This window comes from Nicotiana sylvestris, chromosome 2 (assembly GCF_000393655.2).
Source record: "Nicotiana sylvestris chromosome 2, ASM39365v2, whole genome shotgun sequence".
Taxonomy (NCBI): Eukaryota; Viridiplantae; Streptophyta; class Magnoliopsida; order Solanales; family Solanaceae; genus Nicotiana; species Nicotiana sylvestris.
In genome coordinates, this window is record NC_091058.1 from 155,407,727 (window position 1) to 155,422,756 (window position 15,030).

At 36.5% G+C, this 15,030-nt stretch overlaps 3 protein-coding genes across 3 annotated transcripts; 1 reads left to right on the forward strand and 2 right to left on the reverse strand.

Annotated features, from left to right (window-relative positions):
* Positions 1-6,228: 6,228 nt before the first annotated feature.
* LOC138885825 (uncharacterized) lies at positions 6,229-6,866 on the reverse strand. Its single transcript, XM_070166809.1, has 2 exons — positions 6,405-6,866; positions 6,229-6,309 (listed from the first exon to the last, which is right to left on the reverse strand). The coding sequence occupies exons 1-2, from the start codon at positions 6,864-6,866 to the stop codon at positions 6,229-6,231; spliced, it is 543 nt and encodes a 180-aa protein (XP_070022910.1).
* A 445-nt stretch (positions 6,867-7,311) lies between these two features.
* Positions 7,312-10,563, forward strand: LOC104218131 (NEP1-interacting protein-like 1). Its single transcript, XM_009768531.2, has 5 exons — positions 7,312-7,780; positions 8,800-8,978; positions 9,803-9,886; positions 9,974-10,141; positions 10,243-10,563. Exons 1-5 carry the CDS (start codon positions 7,609-7,611, stop codon positions 10,363-10,365), a joined length of 726 nt encoding a protein of 241 aa, XP_009766833.1. The 5' UTR covers positions 7,312-7,608; the 3' UTR covers positions 10,366-10,563.
* A 616-nt stretch (positions 10,564-11,179) lies between these two features.
* Positions 11,180-13,476, reverse strand: LOC104218130 (premnaspirodiene oxygenase-like). The gene is made up of 2 exons (XM_009768530.2): positions 12,524-13,476; positions 11,180-11,999 (listed from the first exon to the last, which is right to left on the reverse strand). The coding sequence occupies exons 1-2, from the start codon at positions 13,418-13,420 to the stop codon at positions 11,385-11,387; spliced, it is 1,512 nt and encodes a 503-aa protein (XP_009766832.1). The 5' UTR covers positions 13,421-13,476; the 3' UTR covers positions 11,180-11,384.
* Between the last annotated feature and the right edge of the window lie 1,554 nt (positions 13,477-15,030).

Here is a 15,030-nt window from a genome sequence, read left to right on the forward strand (position 1 = left end):
TCTAAGACTGCAAAATACAAGGTCCGAGAATAAAAGACACACTATTTCTGAAGCAAAAAGATGAAACAGGAAATAAAATATAGAGGAGATGCCAGGGACTGCGGACGCCTGCAGGTCTACCTTGGATCTCCGCGTAGACTGAAGGTAGCCTCCAACTACGGTCCAAGAGCTGCTTCGGGATCTACACATAGTGCAAAGTGCAGTATCAGCACAACCGACCCCATGTGCTGGTAAGTGTCTAGCCTAATCTCGGCGAAGTAGTGACGAGGCTAGGACCAAACCACCAAATAAACCTGTGCAGTTATATAATATACAACGGAAAGTAAAGCAGGAATAAACGAGTAAAGATGGGAGGAGGAAACATGCTTTGGGGAAATAACAGATAAAACAGAATATCAAGAGAACTATAAAGGAATCAAAATCCAACCACTAACAAGAATAAGGAAAACAAAGGCAGATTTCACTTTCTTTTTACATCTTGTTGCAGGCGTGCGACCCGATCCCATTTCCTGTATCTCGTGGCAGGCGTGCCACCCACTCCCATTTTATTTATCTCGTGGTAGGCGTACCACCCGCTCGCATTTCATTATATCTTGTGGTAGGCGTACCACCCGCTCCCATTTCATTTATCTTGTGGTAGGCATACCACATGCTTCCATTTTATTATATCTTGTGGTAGGCGTACCACCCGCTCCCATTTCATTATATCTTGTGGTAGGCGTACCACCCGCTCCTAGTTACAAGCCAACAATAATCACAAGGAATCCCGGCAAGAGAACAAGAGCAATATAACAACTTTCCGGTAAGGGAACAATGATATTTCAACAACATCCCGACAAGGGAACAATAATATCAAATAAACATCCCGGCAAGGGAACAATAGTGATAATAACATATGAAGCGCAATAAACCACAACGGAGTCATAACAATTATAATACAAGACTTACGGGCATGCTTGACACCAAAGTATAGATACTCGTCACCATGCCTATACGTCGTACTCCACAATTAACATGTAGCAAATAAGACACAACTCCTAATCCCTTAAGCTAAGGTTAGACAAAACACTTACCTCAAAGCCACGAGCACAATCAAGCTTCAACTACCGCTTTACCCCTTGGTTCCACTTCCAACTCGCTTGTATCTAGTCACAACTTACAAGTTACTTAATTACATCAATAAACGCTAAATGAATCAACCCCAATGCATGAAAATAAGTTTTCTAAAATTTTACCCAAAAAGTCAAAAATCGCCCCCGGGCCCACATGGTCAAAACCCAAGGTTCGAACCAAAATCCGATTACCCATTCCTCCACGAACCCAAATATATGAGTTGTTTTGAAATCAGACCTCAAATCGAGGACCAAATCCCCAATTTTTTTGAAAAACCTAGGTTCTACCCAAAACACCCAATTTCCCCCATGAAAGTCATTGATTTTGAGTTGAAATCATGTGAAAAGATGTTAATGATTGAAGAAAACGAGTTAGAAATCACTTACCAATGTTTTGGAGAAGAAAGGTTGTTTGAAAAATCGCCTCTTATGTTTTTGGGGTTTTGAAAAATGAAAAATAACTGAAAATTCCATTTTAATATACACCTTTCAGACCCCATGTGCGGACTGCAGAAAAAACGAGTGCGTCCGCACAACACTCTATGTGGACTGCAGTGACATTCTTTAGTATTTTGGCCATAACTTTCTCTACAGATGTCCAAATTATGATTTCTTTACCTTTCTGAAAACTAGACACGAAGGGCTACAACTTTCGTTTTTGAATTATCTCAAAATTCCTTGTAGATCAAAAGTAGGCTTCCGAAGTCGGACCAGTGAACTTGTGCAGACCGCACAAAATCGAGTGCGGCCGCACAGCCCCCACCGCGGACAACACTAAAACCAGTGCGGTCAGCACTGGGGGGTTCAAAGATTTGCACTTCTCTGAACCTGCAACATCCATGTTTTAAGCCTAAGACATCCCGGAACCTACCCGAAACTCACCCGAGCCCTCGAAACTCCAAACCAAGTATGCATACTAACTCAAAGACATCATATGGACCTACTCATGCGATCACATCATCAAAATAACATGTAAAATCATGAATTAAACCTCAAAACTCAACATTTTCATCAAGAACTCTCAAAGTTCATAACTTTTCAACCGGAAGTCCAACTCACGTCAAATAAACTCCGTTTTTCACCAAATTTCACAGTTATCTTTCAAATACTATAACAAGTTTGTACCGCGCTCTAGGACCAAAATACGGGCCCGATAACAATGGTTTCAAACATTAATTCTTTTCTTCATTTCTTAGATAATTCAGTAAAACAATTTCTTTCAAAAATTGATTTCTAAGGTTTGGGACCTCGAAATTCATTTTCGGGCATACGCCCAAGTTCCATATTTTATTGCGGACCTCCCGGGATCGTCGGAACACGGATCCGGGTCCGTTTGCTCAAAATATTGACCAAAATCAACCATAATCAAATTTTAACTCTAGAAATTTCTATTTCTCATATTTTCACATAAAAGACTTTTCGGATATAGGTCCGGATCACGCACGTAAATCAAGGTGAGTAAAGAAGAGGTTTTTAGGCCTCACAATACTGAATTCACTTGCAACACAAGTGATGACCTTTTGGGTCATCACACATTATAAGGTAAGACTGAATTCAAACATGTCTGGACATCAAAAATTATTTTCCGAATTTAAAATTTTGGTTTGAGAAGTATTTTAAGTTAAATCATTTTCACTCGCAAGTCTTGAATTCTTTATTTTTAAGTAAACTTTACAACTTCTTAATACCTTTTTATAGCTCCAAACTTTCTAACTTCGAAGATCTCTTTTCATTTTTAACCAAATATAATTTAAGCTCCCGTTTGGTAATAAAATTTGGGAGCTTTTTCCAAATTTTATTTTAAATATATGTTTGTCTAGCTATTGTTTGGCAGGTTTTGAAAATAAAACCTTCAAATCTCAAAAACAGGTCTGGACTAATTTTTAAAGTTTATAAGCTAGCGTTTCGACATAGATTTGATTGAAACTTCAAAAAAGAGTTTTTAAAATTGTGTTGAAAAATAAGTTTTGAAAGTTAAAATTGTGTTTGGACATGCATTTTATTTGAAGAAAAGTTAAAGTTATGCGAGTGAAAGAAAAAATTTCACCCAAAAATTGTCCTAAACCAATTTTTGGGAATTTAAAAATTTTTGAATTTTTTTTCTAGAACATTATCATATTTCATAATAAACAATGTTTTCAAAAAAAATTAAAAAATAAAACCAAAATCTATGGCCAAATGGGAGCTAAAGTTTTCTACTCACAAAACATCAATGTTACAACTCATATCCACATGTGTTAGTTCGTGCCATATATTAGTTAACATAAATCCAAGAAGGAATTATCTTTGAGATGATAAGAAGTCAATCCTATTGGTATTAAGTGATACAAGAGTGTATAAGGGTGATTAACAAGTATTAGAAGTTAAATGAATCAAGGATGTTGTAACTCGTATTTTCAAGTAATCTAGCGGTGCTTAATACACTCAAGAGTTCATTTATTAAGGTATTTTAATCATATAATATCCGTATCATAAGTCTTGAAGTCAAACGAGTTATGAAACAAAAGTCGACAAAAGTTGTCGCAACTTAGGTTCATAATTTTACTTAAACATTAGGTCAAATGTTTCTAATCTTTTCTCATAATTTACAAGGAATTACGGGGTGATCTACCAACCAAATTAAATATCTATGAGTCTAGTTTCCAACGCATTAAATCGTTCATCGATACGATCTCGGAGTAGAGAGATATTCGCGTTTTCACGAGACTGCGTCAAGCACCTCTCTATGGGGCCCACTAAGGCGGTTTAAGATATTTGGACCTATATAGGATGACTCCAACCCGTTTTAAGTCATTTCTTTTCACTATTTTCAGACCTTAGAACCCTAGGAACATCCTCTCAAGGTTCTCTCAAGATTCAAGACCCAAAAAAAGGGCAAACAACACAAATCAAGTGTCGGGAATTCCGTGGCGCTAGTAAGTCTCTTGTTCTTCTTGTTGTTGCTCATTTTTGTGTCGTTCCAGCTCGTGTGGGAGGTTGTTTTAAAGGGTTTATGTTCTGTAAATACTCCCTCATGTTCTTAATATCAATCCTAGGTGATTTCAAGCCTTCTAAAGTGATTCTAGTGCCGAAAAACACTAATTGATCGCTAGTTTCGCTTTTTTGTTGTTGTGGCAGCATTGGAGGGATATTTCATGGAAATTTAAGGTCAAATTGGAGTTTTTATTTCTGTATAAAGGTAAGGAACCTCTTACTCTATATGTATTTAAGATTATCCAAGTTGCGGCTAAGCCATTGAAGCTAGAACTTGTGAAATATATATCGAAAGGCTTGGTAGTAATGTTATTGTTTTGTGGACTGTTTTGCGTTGCTGTTGGGCTGCGTATTTTACTACTGTTTTGTGGAGTTTTGGAGGAGGAAGGGTGTGGAGAAACACCATATATATGTAGGGTTATGGGCTGATAGTTATTCGTAACATTTCCAGGTTGTTTGACACGACTACGGTGGTCGTCGTATGTATGGAGTGATTAGGCTGTGTGTGGACTATTTTGGGAGGCTCAATATGTTTATTATTGATGTTGTTTGGGCTGTTTGGTGACTGTTTTGAATGGTGTGAGGTCATATATATAGGGGAGGTGTTGTCCGTTTCATCGTAAAATAGGTTGTGGTCGATACATAATAGTTATGACGCTTAAATGATAACGATAGTATCGTTTCTCTTATTGTAGACTAAGGAGTTTTGACAATTGCATAGCTTGAGATTGGGGCAGTATATACAAGGTATGTGAGGCTATCCCTTTCCTTCTTTTGCACGACTCCGATTGTACATAATGTAATGAATGAGCTTCCAAGATACTCTACTCTTAGAAGCTAGCAGTACTTACATTGTTTTCCCTCATGGAACGATTGATGTTAATGTTGCTTCTCTTATTCTTATGTTATCAATGTTGTTGGTACTTCCTGATTCTTATAAGGTTCATACCGACCTTACGTCACTCCGAAAGGTTTAGAATGTGATTCCATGAGTCGAGCATGCATTATATATATGTATCTATTTTACTCTACCGAACCACACTATAGTTGGCCGGGTACGACACCTATTGTGCAACCACTAATCAGTTGGGTTTTACCGAGCTCCATGTGGCCGGGTACGATTCTACCGAGCCTTATGATAGCCGGGTACGTTTTTTTTACCGAGCCTATTATGGTCGGGTACGATATGATGATGATGATGCCCACAGAGGCGAATGTTTTAAGGGTTTATATATTTATACATATGTATCATGCATTTCATGTAAGTAGCCCTCAGAGGTACTAAGATGTTACAGGTTGTATATTCTCTATCCTTGCTTACATTACTGATCGTATTTATGGTTCCCTACCTTACATACTCAGTACTTTATTCGTACTGACGTCCTTTTATTTGTGGACGCTGCATGTCGTGCTGCAGGTCCTGATAGACAGGCAGGTGCAACTCCCCCACCACAGTAGGCTGTCCAGTTCAGCGGTGATTGGTGAGATCCCTTCTCCGGACTTGCCTTAGTCTTGGTATGCATTTTTGTTATAGACATTATGGGTATGTCGGGGCCCTGTTCCGGCTATGTTGCAGCACTTATGTTCCTTTAGAGGCTCATAGACAGGTGTCGACTCATGTATAGTTTGGTATGCCTTGTCGGCTAGTTTTTGTTGTATAGTCTTTCATAGTAGCGTGGTAGCTCATACCTTATATGTAGTTTCTTGATTGTCTGGTCATCCCCTGCTATGTATGTTCATGCCGTCATATTTTATTGCTGGTTGTCCATGATCCAGGTCTACCATTTATATTGATCTCGTCAGCCCTAAAAGATAATAATGAAGGTTAGATGAAATGTACGTTGGTGCTCGGCAAGTGTGGTCGGGTGCTAGTCATGGCCCTCCAGTTTGGGTCGTGACATTCAAATTCTTTTCAAGTAATTTGCATGTCCAAATACAATTTTTACTTTCAAACACTATTTTTTATCTCATCTTTAAAAATTTATTTTTTCAAGTTTCAGCCATCCAAATGCTAGCTAGATGCTAATAAAGTTCGAAAGATGATTTAAATTAAAGAGAAGGAGAGAGAGAGCAACCACAACAACAAACTTAGAGTAGTCTCACAAGTGAAGTCGTACAGTGTACGCAGACCTTGCCCTTGCCTTTAAAAAGACTGAGCAACTATTTCTGGTAGACCATCGGCTCTAGGAGGAAAAAGGAAAGGGGAAATAATAAGCAAACCAATCTGACAACCAAAGCGAAATAACAAAACTAACACTAAGAGATGTATCAAAGCTACTGTGACAAACAAAGACAACACTCGGCTACCTAACCCTCTACCTTTATTCTCAACCTCCACACATTCCTATCTATGGTCATGTCCTCAGTCAGCTGGAGCAATGCCATATCTCGTCTAATCACCTCACCCCAATATTTCTTTGGCCTGTATCTACCTCTCCGTTGGCCCTCCAACGCCAGCCTCTCACACCTCCTCACCAGAGCATCAACGCCTCTCCTCTTAACATGCCTGAACCATCTAAGTCTTGCCTCCCGCATCTTATCCTCCACAGGAGCCTCGCCAACCTTATCCCGGATAATTTCATTTCTAATTCTATCTAACCTCGTATGCCCACACATCCATCTAAACATCCTCATTTCAGCCATCTTCATCTTCTTTACATGGGGTTCTTGACTGGCCAACTGTAGCACAGTCAGTCTAACTACTGCTCTATAGAACATTCCTTTAAATTTTGGTGGCACATTCTTATTATACTGAACATCGGAAACAAGCCTCCATTTCATCCATCCCGCTCCAATACGATGTGTGACATCCTTAAAGAAGGAGAGAGAGAGACTATTCCTTAAAAAGAAAAAAAAATATAATCTCTCCGTTTCAATTTAAATGACACACTTTACTTATTAGTCCGGTCCAAAATAATGACACATTTCTATATTTAAAAATAATTTAACTTTAAACTTCTTATTTTTCCAGTTTGCGTTTAATAAGAAGCTTTTATAGTCACATAAATATCCTATTAAACTTTTGTCCCTTAAACTTTTAGCATCATATATTTTAATTTTTTTTAATAAACTTTGTGCTAAGTCAAATTACAAAGAAAATCCACCTTTCTCATAACCTTTCTTGTGACTCACGGTGGAGAAAAACGAGTGATCATCTAAAGCTTCTTTTAAGGCATGTGACTCAATTTTGTGGTTCATTTATAACTCTCAAGCAAACATCAAAACTCTTTCTTTTTCTTTTTTTTAATTCATAGACAAGCTCCACTTTCTCTCTTTCCCTTTGAATTTTTTGCATAACAAGTTAGACATATACAATTCATTCGATCAAAAACAGGCCTTTTCCTTTCCTCTTTCCAAAGCTATAAATACGATTTCTCTCTTTTTTTAGCAAATAAGCTTTTTAAACACCTTAAATAACAATCAATAGGACATGTAATTGAGTTTTACGTTTATAAGCTTAGTAATATTTGTATATAAAGACAACCTTTTTGTTGGAAGAGTTGTTGATTGTACAAAAGAATAAATGGAAATGGAGTTTTACGCATACCCATCTCGTGCTTTGCCTGTTTCATCGTCTATTTGTTCGTTTTGCATACGGGATTTGGTAGATAGGGCCAAAGATTTCTTTAGCGTTGCGGTATCTGCAATCATCGGCAGTCTCTTCTCTGCAATCTTCACCTTCTTCTTTGCTTTAGGTGCGTATCGCTTGCTCGCCATTCTCATATTCACTTTCTCTTTTCAATTTGTTGATTCTGTATATTCCTTCATATATTTTCTTTTATTGGGGAGGGGTAGATGATATTTGCTCAGAATTGCGTATCATATAACTTTGCTGCTTTGATAGCTTATATAATTCTTGATGTATGTGTGCATTCTAATATTGGGGTGGGTTGCACATGTGCGATCAGGGGCGTGTAATTTTTTTTTTTTTTTGGGGGGGGGGGGGGGCAGTTGTTTTGTGTTTTCTTGAAACTTTCCTTCTATTACGTCGGGGAAAGGAGATAGTGAGAATTGAACTCACACCGATTGTGTGGGAAACTCCGTTGATACCATTAGTAGAGGAGGGACCAGGAATTTCAGTAAGGGGTTCAAAATATAAAGAAGTAAACATACGAAGAAATCAAGTGATTCAACATTATGTATATATAAAAAAATAATTTTGACCTAGTATATATAGTGTAATTTTCCGGCGATGAACCCTCTTGTCTCCGCTCATGACCATTAGAAGTAAACCTTGGTTTTTTATAATACCTTGTTGAATCTGTTCTGTGACTTGAAACTTAGGGATTTACATTATGGGGAAAAAGAAGCCAAAAAGGAAAAAAATTGGCGCTTCTAAGCATATAATAACGACTGCACCTATTGGTTTCAAAATATGCAGAGATATTAAGCTCTTTTAATGAATTGGCAGGGACGTACTCCACGCTATGTTGGCACCCTGGTTTAGAACTTTATGGGCAAATGGTTCAATATCCGCATAGAGCGGAATGGTTATAGAGACTCATATAGCCAACCCAACCCTGTTTACCCTCTTAAGGATAATGTAAGTTGATTGAGGGATTGGCTATATATGTGTGCGTGTGCAGATTGGTCGGTGATTTTGTTCCAAATGTTTGTAATGTTAAGAGGGGCTGCTTTAAATTCAAAAGTTTGGGCTTTTTTTACCTGTTTGCTGGAATGTGGAACTTATCAGAAATGTGCTGGCTTCTTGCAGTGGGAACCTTATTAGGAGCATTGACTGGAGCTTTGATAGGCCAAGAGACAGAGAGTGGATTTGTTAGAGGGGCTGCGGTAGGTGCCATCTCTGGCGCTGTTTTCTCTCTTGAAGTCTTTGAGTCATCTCTGTTACTATGGCAGTCGGATGAATCTGGAATTAGATGTCTTCTTTACTTGGTAAGCAATATAGACTCTTTTCTCACTGATAATGGTGAGAGTTGGTTTTGTGTTTTCGTAACATCAATGTCTGGGATAATATTAGATCATGTCCTGATCCAATAAGCTTTGTTCTACGTGCCATTCCCCACAAACCAACAACAACAAAAACCTACTATATATGCCTAAGTCCTAAATAAGTTGAGGTCCGCTTTATGAATCATTTATATCCATCCGCTTCAATTGAAACCTTTCATTCCAATTTAATAAATTTGTCTTCTAAGACAAATGGAAGGTTCACTTGCACTAGAAATTCTCTACATCTCACATCTATCCTTATAATGACATACAAATATCTAAACAATCCAAAGGAATTGTTGGCGACAGACGACCTAATGTTAAGTGTACCAAACCCAGCTAGAAGTTACATCCCAATGTACTTTTGCTTCCATTCTGTTATGTTATTCACTTAGTCTCTATGGATCTCTTGAGACAATTCTCCTTTTTACGGTTTTAGGTTCCAAAATATTTCAATCGATTTTCTCTCATTTTATACTCTAAAGTATGCTACTTATACATTCAGTCAGATGTAATCATTTCTAATCTTGTCCTATTTTGTTCATTATATGTCCATTTTAGCATACGCATTTTACGATACTCATCTTGTGGGATTCCCCACACACCGAGTAAGAGAGGAGAGAGAGAGAGAGAGAGAGAGAGAGAGAGGGAGAGGGAGAGGGAGAGGGAGAGGGAGAGGGAGAGAGAGACAGAGACTCAAGATCTTTTGCGTGGCTCTTAGGATATATAGATATATCCTTGACGGATGGTATTTTTAATTTGAGCAGATTGATGTACTCACGAGCTTGTTAAGTGGTCGATTGGTTCGTGAACGGATAGGTCCAGCTATGCTAAGTGCAGTCCAGAGTCAGGTATATGCTGCATGACTGTTAGCCATTGTGAAATTTTTCCAGCAACTTAATTTCCTTCACATTGACTGACACTTTCTTGTTGATCAGATGGGAGCTGTTGAAACTGCATATGACGAGGCCCCTAACATTTTTGATACGGGAGGGGCTAAAGGTTTGCATGGAGATTCTGTTGAAAAGATCCCCAAGATTGTAATTACAAATGGTAGCAACTTGGATGATTGTGGAGACAGAGTCTCTTGTTCAGTCTGCCTTCAGGTGAATTATGTTTACACCTTTTGTTTGCTATTCCTCCTGATATTGAATTACTTGTCGATCCTGAAACCTTTTTTTTCTTTTTTCTATTTCATTGCATACAGGATTTTCAACTAGGGGAAACTGTGAGATGTTTGCCACAATGTCATCACATGTTTCACTTACCGTGTATAGATACATGGCTGTTGAAACATGGCTCGTGCCCAATGTGCAGAAGGGACCTGTAGTTGCTCCGTAAATTATGACAATGTTATATAGTTTCTTCATACTTGCTTGTAAGGTTTCTTTAGTTCTCTTTCTTCACTTAACCACAATTTTCGAAGGAAACCTGTTTATTTAGTGGCAAGTATGTGCCTTTTCAAGTTTGGTCGTTGTAGACAATTAATTACCTGTAAATTGAGTTATCATAGTGTTCATTCTCTGAATCACATGCACCACACCAATCATTAGGCTGATGATACTATAAATCTCTGTAGGAAAGTCATATCGTGCTTAATTTTGGTGATAGTGGTAAAAAGTTCTTATTTTTATCTTTGTTTTTTTGCCAGTAGCATCAGTTGCAAGAAATTGATGCTCTTAGCTCTGATTTTTTAAATTTCAGTAATGACAGTTAGTTATGTTTCCTTCCCTTGACTTTTGGAACTGGAGTAGACATTGGTGGTTGGATATCTGAAGGCTGCAATTTTCTGTGTTAATACTCTTTCATTGCCCTCTGCTGATGTGATTTGGACATTGATACTTGAAAAACTTTTCTTTTTCCCATATGGTGAGAGAATCTTGTCCTTTTACATCATAAAGAGAATAAAGTGAAATCTAATCAGAAGTTTCTATTATGGGCAGTCTGGTGCACTAAGCTCCCGTTCTGCGCGGGGTGCGGGGAAAGGTCGGACCACAAAGGTCTATTGTACGCAGCCTTATCCTGCATTTCTGCAAGAGGCTGTTTTCATGGCTGACCTCCTGGTCACATGACAGCACATTTACCAGTTACGCCAAAGCTCTCCTTCAAGAAGTTTTTGATATGCAAACATTTAAATACAAATGTAAAAAGGAAAACCTTTATTTATTTGTAATATATATAATACCCCATACAATTATTGAGTACATATAGATGATATAGACTGGAAAACTGACCAACTCTAGCAAACACTAAATATTGTGGATGAATTTTGAAATTTATCCAATAGAAAATACCTAGAAGCAGCAATACTTTTTTCTGTTTGCCCCGGCTTTTTATTTCTGCTACTGCTTAATAAGAATCATAAGGAGTGGCAATCAAAACAAGATCATCCTTTCTTGTAGCAGAAATTCCAGGTGACTCAGTCATGTCGAAATTCTCATGACTTTGTCCATTAGGGAGTTTCCAATCGAAGTGATAAAGTAACTGAGCTAAAGGTTGTCCAACATTAGCTAAACCAAATAGCATTCCCGGACAAATCCTTCTTCCTGCACCAAATGGTATAAACTGATGATGATTTCCAAGAAAGTCAATAGAACTATTCTCAAATCTCTCTGGCATAAAGCTTTCGGGGTCATCCCAACTTTCTGGATCTCGTCCGATTGCCCATGCATTAACTATGACTCTTGTTTTGAAAGGTATATTGTAACCATCAATCTTTGTATCCTCCATACATTCTCTAGGAACTAATAGAGGAATTGGAGGGTGCATTCTTAAGGTTTCTTTGATTACTAACTTGAGATATTTTAGCTCATCAAGATCAATCTGTTGAAAACCTTTTTTCTCCTTCAAAGCTTGCCTTACTTCAGCTTGTGCCTTTGCTAAAACACTTGGTTTCTTCATCATTTCAGCTAATGCCCAAATTATAGTCGTCGATGATGTTTCAGATCCCGCAGAGAACATGTCCTATATGATGAAGAAATTAGAATAAAATAAGTAAGAATTTAAGTTATATACGTAAAATTCAATGAACAACACAAACTCAAAAACTCACAATCAACATGATTTTTTAGCATATATATTGAGTTGGGCAACAATTATTAAGCTAGTCTTGAAAAGGGAATTAGCTCTTTTAGTTTTTCTAAAGCTTGTAGCAGAAATCTGGGAGTTTATATTTGTCCCTTTATGTAATTATGCATAAGAAAATCTAGTAAATGTGGTGCAAGAATATGTAGTAAGATCATTACGCTTTCTTGTATGTAGGGGCGGAGCTAGAGTATTAGGTACGGGTTCAAATGAATCCAATATCTTTTATTTAGACCTTGTATTTATATTAGAAAATCCATTAAAAAGGTATAAATACTTAATTGTGAACCCAAGTACCCAACAACTAAGACGAACTATGAGTTTGATGTCAAGTTCAGAACTCATAAACTTCAAATCCTGGCCAGAAAATAAAGCAAGGAACTAAATAGATATAGAGAACTTACGATTAATATTGATTTGATATTGTCATCTGTGATAGGAATTTGAACTTCTCCACTTTCTCTAACTCTTAACAAAACATCAATCAAATCTTCACCACCAAATTCACCATTACCCTTCTTGCCATCTGCTCTGTTCTTTTTGTGCTCATCAACAACATTTCCCAAAATTTCATCAATCTTACGATGTGCTTTCACCAGTTTAGATTTCGAACCATCAATATCATGAATCATTTTCCATGTAGGGAAAAAATCAGCAATACTAAATCCACCTGCCAATGATATTATTTCCCTCATAAAAATGATCAATTTGTCTTGGTCACCACATATCTTCCCTAAAGCTGATCTACAAGTTACCGAACTCGTAAACCAAAAAATTTTGTCAGTAAGATTGACTGTAAGATTGGGTGTCGTTCGTATAGATGAGACCATCTTCGAGAGCTCATCTTGGCGAATCGAGCTAAAAAATTTGACCATCTTGGCACTCAAGAGTTCCAATATGCAAATTTTACGAATTTGTCTCCAGTATTCACCGTACGGAGAAAATGCTATGTCCGTGCTGTCGTAGTGAATGATGTCGGCCACGACAAGCTTTGGTCTAGTGGCAAAAGCGAGGTCGTGAGTTTTTAGTACTTCTTTTGCCATTTGAGGTGATGATATGATGAGTGTAGGAATTTGTCCAAGTTGTAAATGCATAAGAGGACCATAGCGTTTGGCTAAATTTTTTAGGCCATGGTGAGGAAGTGGACCTGCCACAGCCAAATGGTGTAAACTTCCAATAAAAGGTAATTTCCATGGACCAGGAGGCAAATTTAGTTTTCTGGTTTTCCATTTTTTGAATAGAAGAAAGATGCTGGAGAGAAAGAGCAAGAATGCAACTAAGTTAGAAAACTGAATCTCCATTTTTAGTTAGGACTTAGGAAGGAAGAAGGATTATTGATGGATACCATATTAATAAGTTCTGTTAAAACTGGTATATATAAAGTCTTTCTCTCATTAAATTCTACACTTAGCATTTGTATAATTAAAGTCTAATTTGTCAGTCTAACTGATCCCACTTGATTACTTCTCTTTTCAAATTTCCAACTTTGACTCCTCTGGAACATCTTATGATTAATTATTCAGAATTAGTTATCTTATCCATTCGTGGAAATAAAAAAAAATATTACAATCCCGGAATTAATTATATCACAATTTTATCATAACCAAACATGAGATAAACTCATTTCAAATTTAATCACGAAATTTATTAATCCCTTATCCCTCGTACGAATCGAGCCCTAAAATTAAGCATTAGTAAAGGGTGGATATAACTTTATTCTCTCCTACTCCCTCTATCCCATTTCATGTCAAACGATTCATTAAACTATCTAATTTCAGGCATAGAATCTCCAAGTTTTTTGAAACAAAATTTACATATTTAAAAATTACAAAAAAATATTACTATAAGTCATAATAATTAACAATTCAGAAGGCATATAATGAAGTTATGTTAAAGAAAAACTTGTTTGACTATAAATTGTAACTGTATCACAAAGAGAGTAGTAAAAATGAATAGTATATATAGAATTGCAAATTTTAAAATTTTCAATACCTGCTGATAGTCAATATCAGGATGCTGCTCCTCTTCATTATTGAACATCACTTTATTTAAGTTTAAGTTCAAAATAGTTTACCATCATTCTGCAAATAAAAAAAAAGCAAGAAAGAAAAAATAATGTAGAAGCAATCTCCAATAACATTTGAGAGAGAGAACCTCATCTCCTCAAAATTTTTGCACTCATTAAAATCTCACCATTGTTTCTTCCTCGCTTCATTTTAATTTTGGACTTACTCATCAGTTCAATTGAATTTTTGTTTTACCTGTCTACCTTTTATCTTTTTACTATAATTACGTGGACTAAAACTTATATTAATGCACAATTAATAAGTATTAGTCTCTCTTTTAAAAAATAAAATAAAATATTTATCAACAAAATGTATATTTGATTAACCTCTCATTATCATCATAATACAATAAATGGTGGGGATAGGTAGACGACGAATTGATTGCAACGACTAAGTCAATAACACTGCAGCATATCATATATGACCAAAGCAGAATTATTATAGTCATATGTACATGAATTTTGCTGAATGACGATTCTGCATTTGTGTAATTTAATTTCTTTCAACTACTGCTAGCTAGTCATAGATATAAACCGGGTTAATATTTAGTATTTACATTAAGCTAAATAATTTAACTTTAATTAGTAATTACAAAATTAAAGTGAGAATGCACATAATGTGATCGTGGTTAAGTGATAAATATTGTAGTGACGATACTTAAGGGAGATCCTGCCGAAAAATAGCTCGATATCAGGTGATAAAAAGTTTAACACCTCTCGAATTAATTTTTCAATAAAAAAGAAATGAAAAATCAAAAGGGTATATTCAGGTAATAATTGAGACTAATAAACTAGTGGTTCTTTCTTTACATAAAATTAGTATTTAACATGATTTTAATTCAGAGA